This window comes from Morone saxatilis, unplaced genomic scaffold, assembly GCF_004916995.1.
Source record: "Morone saxatilis isolate NCDOM2014 unplaced genomic scaffold, NCSU_SB_2.0 Contig7, whole genome shotgun sequence".
Taxonomy (NCBI): Eukaryota; Metazoa; Chordata; class Actinopteri; family Moronidae; genus Morone; species Morone saxatilis.
Window position 1 is genome coordinate 9,221,844 of NW_023340246.1, and position 8,831 is coordinate 9,230,674.

Sequence of the window (8,831 nt, forward strand, 5' to 3'; positions counted from 1 at the left end):
TGTTGTATCACACTGCATTAGTTTTAACTACGTGTAGCATCTAAGTGTGAGTGCTTTTATGATAAGTGGGCTTATCAGGGCAATTCCAATAGTATTATTATGCTCATTGTCACCTTGAATCGTCATATTTAAATCAACAAGGGCTCTTAGTGGGACACATCACCACTCAGTATTTCAGAACATTTGTCAACCACCTCTATGTGCTCTAGTGGACTTTCTGCGTATCGGGTTGGGGGAAGATGTGACAGTTGCACCTTCTCCATTAGCTCTGGGTCTCATTCCAGCCTGTCAGTCCCTCCTGCAGAGCAAAGACACTCATTTGTCTGTTGTAAAACCAGTGAAAGCAAACCCACTGACTCCAGCTTCAATTGACCTATATGTTTGTATCTGGTCTGCCTCATTCTGTCCAGCCACTGACTGAATATGTGTATAGTGTGTGTTATATGCTACTGAAGTGAACTAGCTTTATAGACAAGGTCAGGCGGTGGTTCTAGAGATGGCGATCTGTCAGTCCACCACTTTGGTGCTGACTGAATTATCTCAACTCTTACATAGATTGGCCTGATTTTTTACTGACTTAAGCAATCCTTTGACTTTTCCTGTAGTGCCACCTTGAGATTGACATTTGTGGTTTTGAATTAAATGTCTTAACAACTGTTGTGTGGATTGCCATAAAATTTCAGGATCAGGATAATTGGAGTGATCCCGACTTTTAATGTGGCACTCTTATCAGGTCAAAGTTTCAGTTTGTCTAATATTTTGGTTTATGACTAAATGCCATCAAACTAAGTCAGCTACACTTTGTCTTTAGTGCTAACTAGCAAATGTTAGCATGCTACCAAGCTAAATTAAGATTAATGCAAACATGATAATTATTCCTGCTAAACTTTAGTAACATCGTCAAATGTTAGCATGCTGACATTAGCATTTAGCCTCACATAGCTGCTAGCATGGCTGTAGACGCTTATAGTCTTGTTGTTCAACTTGCTTTATTCCTCTGTGCTAAAAGTGTGTGTGTGTGTGTGTGTGCGTATGTATTCGTGTGAGGTGAACATGTTTGCGCGGGCCACAGGCCAGACAGCGGGTCATGTAGTCTCTCCCAGCTGACCGCTCAACTGAAACCAAATTGAAATTGGTCATTCGTCACACGATAAATAGACCACTATAGTCACCTCTGCCGGGCAACACCAGCTAATCCCACGAGAGCACCCCGCTCTTGTTTTGAAAGGCGAGCCTCATGGGTCGCCTTTCAAAGCGGAGATATTTGGGCACCATTCTATTTTAATGGAGAGGTCTGAAATTCTCAAGAACCCTTTAGGGTCCTCCTGGCTGTCCTTGATGGTCCCACCTCTCGTACTGCTACACTCATCAGCCGGCATTTGAGATGGCCATTTCAATGGACGGACGCAGGCACACTGACAGTTCGGACATGTGGACGAAGATAGAGCGAGGAGGATCGTGACACTAGCTAGAGTCCCAAGAGATGGAACGTTTTGTACTTTGCAGATAAAGTGGGTGAAAATGGACGTGTAGAGTGGTGGGATTTAAAAGTACACCTATGGTCTAACAGGGTTGACCCCTAAAATCATAATTTAGGCCGTCAACGCTCACAGTAGATGAACAAAAGTTTAGAAAATTCATGTTGTGAATGTTTTTGATAAAGGTGTTCCAGAAGAATAGGCACAGCAACTATTGTAGCTATGAGAATTTGACAGAAGGCTAACCATCTTTGATCTTTAATATCTTTAAAATCTTATTTACTTGTGTCTGACGTACTACACTAAATTGTTCTTCAGTTTTGTCCTCTGAAAGAATATTCAACACCAAAAGATCATAACTGCTAAACAGGTGTCCATCTTCCCAGCTTGTTCGTGAAACTATGCCACTCACATGTCCGGTGCAGGTGGATGCCAATGAGGGACTGATATCCTTTTAAAGTAGAAGAAAAATGCAAACACTGTTGAACTTGAAAGTACACTAAAACGCATTTTGTTTAAGACATGCAAACGTCTCTGGGCTGTTAAACTTTAACAAGAGAAAATGTTATATATGATGCAAAGAGGAGGACTGGAGAACCCTGTAAAACAGCTCAGTTTCGGGTCGTCTGGTCAACTTTATGTTTATCCTCTAGAAACAGGGTGGTCCTGTCACTCTTCTACTCACATTTTTGTGAGACACACACACATACAAGTGGCAGTTAACCATCTATTTTGAGTTTGTCGCAGCAGCAACTGACAGATGCTGAGGATTTCAGTGTAGACCCTCCGAGCCCAGCTCCGATGAATGAAAGGCTCGTCAGGACAGAGATGCAACCCAGGGGGCAGAGGGCACAGGACAGGGGACAGGTGGATGTGGGTGAGAAGAAGCAGGAAGGAGTGTGAGATTCACACGTGCTTCAGACATCCAAGGAGACATTATGTCAGCCACCAGGGGCTTTTTCAGACCGATGTAATGGTCATAATCACGCATGTATAGAAGATATATCGAGAGTGTCTACATGGATGTAGGCTTTGAAGTCTGCCTAGCAACTAGTGTAGCCAGTCTCTGTCAGTGAACTTAGTTAAAAAAAAGCCCAATTATGGCCAATTTGTTTCATATCCAATATCTTACACCAGAAAAAATGATATAGTTAATAATAGTTGGTCTTCCATGTAATTTAATAACAATAACTACCTGAAGGCCTTTGTGATGTTATGTTAAAAGTTAAGATAAAAGTTAACTATAAATAAAAGATAAATGTTACATTATTTTATTAAAAATTAGTGATTAAGGAATCTTAATTAAATAGCTGTTTCCGTCGTCGGCAGCAGCATGAACTTCGGCTTCAAGCCACTCAGATTGTTGTATCATATTTGTGGACCTTTTTAAAGATTTCGAAAGATTCATATATTAAGTTTCTTCAAATTATCAAGTTATACACAGAGGAGAGTTGCTGAAGGGTGGATGGACAACGCTCAAAGAGATTTTTAATGGATTAACAATCAGACCTACTCGACCCACCACCATCCCACCTGCCTACACTGACTGTCTCGACCATCTTCTTAGAGAAAGACATAAGTTACCAATATATATGGAGTAACTGACTCAAAATCTGAATCTTGGAGGGAGACAGAAATTAAGGCAAAGAAGATATTATCTGACCATTTCAAAACAGACTCCAAGCTTATAGATCGATTAATCAAACTGGAAAATATGACCATGCTGGCCATCCTAGGTCCATTGTGGTTAAACTGCTTCGATGCAAACATAAGCAAGACATTTTAAAGGGAGCAAAATCCATTTCCATTCAATTGGAGGTTAGATTTAAATGTATAAGGAGTATGATACAGACCTGCTTGAAAAGTGTCCTGAGATATCTTATGTTGCGATTTGGCATTTGCCTGTGCAGCTCTACCTCAGGAGGAGAGTCGACCCTACCGACACAAGGCGAGCACCATTGATTATTATTGAAACATGAGCCATCAATAATGAGATTGCTTTTGATTAACTGCTTCCGTGTGTTTGTTTCCCCAGTGGATGGTACGATCTGGATTTGATTGTCATTTCAGTCATCCTATTGTCATAGTTTGAGTTGTGGCTTATTTGCAAATAAATCCCACTCCTCATAAATGACTGGAGAAACCATTTCAGTCCATACAAATTAATCAATACAATACAAAATAAATATAATAAATAATAAATAAATCAATACAAAATAACATCAGATTGGGTTCTAGTGATAATTCAGTTTTTCTGAAAGAAAAGCAAACAAGTTACCAGTGATAATGTGATGGAAATTAATTAATGGAATCAAAAAAAAGTTTGACCTTGGAAACAGCAGCTGACTTACTTATTAAGATTTACTTTGTGAATTATTTAATTTAGTTCCAAAAGGTGGTTTTCCTTTTAACTTCAAACTGTTTAGTTTCAACAATTACATTAATAGGAAGAGAACAGATGCTGCTCATACCCAGATGTCATAGATAAGGCTCTACAGCATGTGTATACGTGTGTTAGTGCAGTTTTACTCTACATTAGGCAAATAAAAAAAAAGCATATTACAAAGGTTATATGCTTATTACAAAAGCATATTACAAAAGTTGTGTAATCCAGTCCTAGAAGTCTTCCATGCTACGACGCAAAACTATTTTTTGATGGGTGTTGCCTCCTCCAGGGTCGGAGTGGGTGTGATAAGTTGGTTTGCTGACGTCAGGGGAGCCATGGCTACAGTTCAGCTGTCTGCTCTTGTGTTTCCTTTCTGTCTGTCTCTGCTCTCATGAATAGCCTGTCCTGTGGAGAACATGCTGTGCCATCCACTGTGCCTGCGGATCTCCTGTTGAACAGTTAGTCCATGCAAGCAGCAGCTTGCCAAGAGTTAGCTGGGGGCCTGAGGCCTGAGGACAGTGGAGTGATGGCCAACAAGACGCCTTGTTAAAATACCCTCATGCGGCCCAAGTAGGTGCCAACCTGTGAGATGGCTCTCATTGACACACAGACAGAAAGAAAAGAAGAGAAAGGAGGAAAGGAGAGACTGTGCAGAGAAGTAGATAGGGGGAAGATAGTGTCTTGTAACCAATAAGGGTAGGAATAAAAAGGGAAAAAATCATTATTTGACTGAAAATACTGTAGGAAATTGACTAATGGATAGAGGTGATAACAGGACAAAGCCATATATTTAAGGGATAAAACTAAATCCCCAGTTTGTCTACATTTGTTCGGTATTATATGTTTGATGTTTCATTGGGAGGCAGAAATAGCAATGGCCAAGATGAAAGAAAGAGACCTAGGAAGACAGAGAGAAGAACCAATGTCCCCCTCCCGCTCTTTATTAATACCCCCAAAGACAGCAGGCTAAGATTTCTGGCACCAAAACACACGTCACGCTTGCTATTTCCGTCTGAGGTGCCACATAGCACCGAGAGGTTGGGTGACAGGACTGAGGCATCATGGGGCCAAGGGACTTCCGTACACCCACCCAGCCTTTACATGACATTTCAGACTTTGGCCACCCCTGCCAGAAGAGTGTGTGTGCATGAATGTGGCAGAGCATGTGCTCATGTGTACAGAAGATGTTTGTTTGGTGAAAAAAGATGCAAGATATGTACGCTTGTATATTTGAAATTGTGTGGTCTGTGTGTGCGTATGTGTGAAACTGAGAATGTGAGTTTCCTCACCTTCCACAGAGACGGAGGTGTTGGGCAAACCAGAGGTTGTTGATGCAGTCTTATGAGGCGAGAAACACAGAGCATGAAAGGTGATCCCTAATGCTACAGAATCACTCTGTCTGTGCTGCACACTGGATATCCTGGTAACGATGGATAACATAACTGCTCACACTGTGCAGTACTAACATGCCTCACCTTATATTCAGTAAGATAAATGTTGTTTTAAAAAATAATCTACATAATCCAAGCAATGTGCCATATATGAGCCTCAGAAATCTCTGTGTTTAGAAGACAATCATATTTTATCATGCAGCTCGTCAGGTATGTTTGAACCAGTTGATGTGTTCAAGTTGGTGGACAGTTAGCTCATTTGCAGCCGCAACTTGAGCTGCCACTGCACTGGCATGCAGGGAGCTGCTGGATAGATATCCATAGGCTTGACATGCAGTAAATCATCAACAGCCTGAGATATGAGCCACCATTAATGGAACAATAGAATGCAATGCTGCAATAGACAAAGACAGAGAGTCTTTACGTCAAAGCACTGTCATATTTATTACCAAGAAAAAAATACATTAAAGGCATATCATAGTCATTTGTCACAGCTGTTATTTCATTTGAACATCTTAAATATATTACTTTGACAATATGATACAGTAAAACACACTATTGTTGACAGTTAGCAGATTGCTGCTGGGAGCACAGTTGCAACTTAATCTACTCCGACTGGTTGCCAGGTTGAATTTGATTCAACCTGGCAACCATGAGGATTTAACACATGGGCATGCACCCTCAAACTAGGGCTACATGCAAAATCTCATTATACAGAAAACACCTGAAATTCAATACAAAAAAGAGGAGAGTGGTTAAGAGGGAGCTGCACCAAAGCAATATGTTGTGTTGGCAAAGGTTCGGCACAGAAGAAGCAAAAAGCCACAGCAACACTGGAGAATGTTGTGGATGTGTTTTATCTTGAACATGGCACTGAGATGATACTAAGCATTTACTTGCAAGAGAAAAGTCCTTACTATTTACACCGGGAGAAAGTTATCCTGGAGGAAGGGAACAAGCTTTATTGAAATGGAAAGGTATCACATAATGACAGTCTCAGTCTGAAGGGAGTAGGACATGAGAGGCCGGTGCTTCAGGGCGGGACTTGAGGTTCTGGTCATGGGGCTAGGGGGGCGAGTAAGGGGGCTTGGGGGACGGTACATTGGGCCTGATGGGGCAGTGATCCTGGCAGTAGGGGTGCGGCCTGCCCATCTGGAAGGAGGTCTCTGGTTGGCTGGCCGTGCAGGACGAGAGAAGCTCTTCTTAAGGTTGTCCGGGGACAACTCGGCTGGGTTTACCTGAGCAGGGACATAACAGGACACATGTCAGCTTGTACAGTATCAGCAATATCGGTTTGGTTTGTACAACTGATGCCAATGCTGAACTTAATCAAATAAGGAAGCAGCAAAAAAACGTACCTGCTGTGGTTCCTGTCTGTAAGATGTGTGTCCTGTTCTGGGACTGGAGCTGTACTCATGTTGGATCTCCAGCATGTCCAGCAGCTCAATAAGTCCTTCATCCCTCACTCGGCCACAACCTGGCAACTCCTGTCCCACCAACCCTCCCCTCTGGATCTTCTGCGCTCCAGAAGAAGCACTTGAGACCCTGTAGTCCATTTTGGGCTCCACATGTTGAGGTGCAGGCTTCCTTGCCCTCTCCCCTTGAGCCAGTCCTCCATCTCTGTCAGCCCCACTGTTAGCCCTGGGTCTAATCTTTGGGCTCCCTGCCACCTGTGATCTCCTCTGGGGCTGCTGAGGACTCCACTGGGACCCTTTAGAACCGCTGTAGCCTCCTTTGTGATCCTTGTGGTTCTGTCTACCAGAGTCTGATACTAACCCCCATTCTTGGCTGGACTCTATCTCTGCTGTCAGCACGTCGGAATCTGCTTGGCATTTCTGGGTTGGCAAGCGCATGGGCGCCCTGCCGCCGACTGCAGTGGCTCCCAGAGCTCTGCGCTGACAGCCAGGGGTGGGGCACTTTGGCTCCGGGGCCAGCCCCTGATGGGTCACCACCCCTGATTCGGTGAGCATTTTACCCTCGTTTTCCTGAAGCATGGCTCCAAATTTCCTGAGAACAGAGGGGCTGCTGCACTTCCTATCTCCGGGGCCGAAGGACTTCCTGTCCAGAGCAGGAGATTCAGCTGTTGCGATTGGGAGCTGTGAGCGTGGTTGTGCAGCGGGCGCATCCCTTTGTCCAAGAGGGGGCTTGGAGCCTGTGTTTTCTTTGTTGGGGGAGCTCTCTCTGCGAGGGGAGCTCTTCCTGTGAGACACTTGGTTCTTCCTGTTTTCAGTCTCCTCAAAACTGGCCAAAAACTGCTCTTGACCGAGCCTGAAAACAGAATGAATAAAATTAGCAATTTCCCTCACATCACGTCATTGTACAAAATGTCCATGAATTAAATGTGAATTCTCTTACCTTTCGTTTCCAGAACTTCTTTTGATCTCATCCTGATATGCAGGGATGTCCGCGCTCACCTTGATTGTGTCACTGAAGCGCTGGGAGAGATGAGAAAACTATATTTAAATAACATCCATGTCAACCTCCATCCACGGTATTTAAAAGCTTTAAATTAGAGTGCGCTACTTCAGGATCACTGGCAAGCTTTGGTTTACTGTACCCTACCAAAACTGAACCTCAGCTGACCCTTGATCATCCCTCAATATAGAACTCCTCTATAACTATTCTGATGTACTGTGCTAGTGCATATGGCTTCTTCATGTGGACCAGGAAGAAGTTTAACGTCTTGGCTTTCTTCTTGACTGCTTTGTCAGGAAAGTTCTAGAGATCTGAAAGGCCGCAGTGAGAGAATGTAAAACTAACTCCGATCTGGCCTAGCCTGTGTGTGTAAGCAGACTTGAAGGAACCAGCTAACTGTAATCAATATGTTCCTGACCGAACCCCAGCTTTGACTCATATCATGCCCACCTATCTGATTTCCTCATATGTGCAGATGCCAACAGAATGAGGCATAAGGCAGGGAAATGATAAGAACGGCCTTTACTTACCACGTGGCGAGCTCCATTGTTCTTCCGACTCATTTGCTTCCCCTGCACCAAATAATCCTGCAATAAGTCTCCGATCTCTGCAACTCCATTGGCGTGGCAGTAACCGTAGCCATTTTGATGACTCACTGGGTAGCTGTACCCATTGGGGCTATAGTTACAGTCGTTACTATAGTGATGTGGCGCAGTTATAGCTCCAGAGTGGTTCTTGCTGTGATGGCCGGACGCAAAAAGACCATTGCCACGGTGTCCTAGGCCACACTCCAACTCGCCGCCATTTTTCTGGCTGTCAGTGGTGATATCGTTGGCTCCTCTGCGGGCCTGAACTTCATTGTATAACTGAAAAATGAAAGCAGAAGAAAACATTAACAACTTCCTGCTGATCTCTTGGTAAGTAGGTGTAGTCTTAAAATATTTGAACCTAATTAGCCAAAATGCACATATTGTACACAACCAAATGCAAAACACAGCTCAACAACAACAACTGTGTTTATACAACACAACAAGGCTTAAAATTGTCACAAAATCATTGCACAACCTAACCTATATTTATGATCAGCACATGTTATTCCAACAAGCATCCGTTTCCCATTGCAAAGTATCCACTTTCCAACTGTGTGTGTGTGTGTGAGAG

The 8,831-nt window shown here is 43.3% G+C and overlaps 1 protein-coding gene across 2 annotated transcripts in view; it reads right to left on the minus strand.

Moving 5' to 3' along the window:
• Positions 1-5,680: 5,680 nt before the first annotated feature.
• LOC118340294 overlaps positions 5,681-8,831 on the minus strand; it is a 5,534-nt gene continuing 2,383 nt past the window's right edge. For both annotated transcript variants that reach the window (XM_035678183.1, XM_035678182.1), the window contains exons 3-6: positions 8,201-8,536; positions 7,611-7,690; positions 6,614-7,523; positions 5,681-6,493 (exon numbers count right to left, since the gene is read on the minus strand). In XM_035678183.1, coding sequence (XP_035534076.1) covers positions 6,236-6,493; positions 6,614-7,523; positions 7,611-7,690; positions 8,201-8,536 — 1,584 coding nt within the window. In that variant the 3' untranslated portion in view covers positions 5,681-6,235. The remainder of the gene's footprint in view (positions 6,494-6,613; positions 7,524-7,610; positions 7,691-8,200; positions 8,537-8,831) is intronic.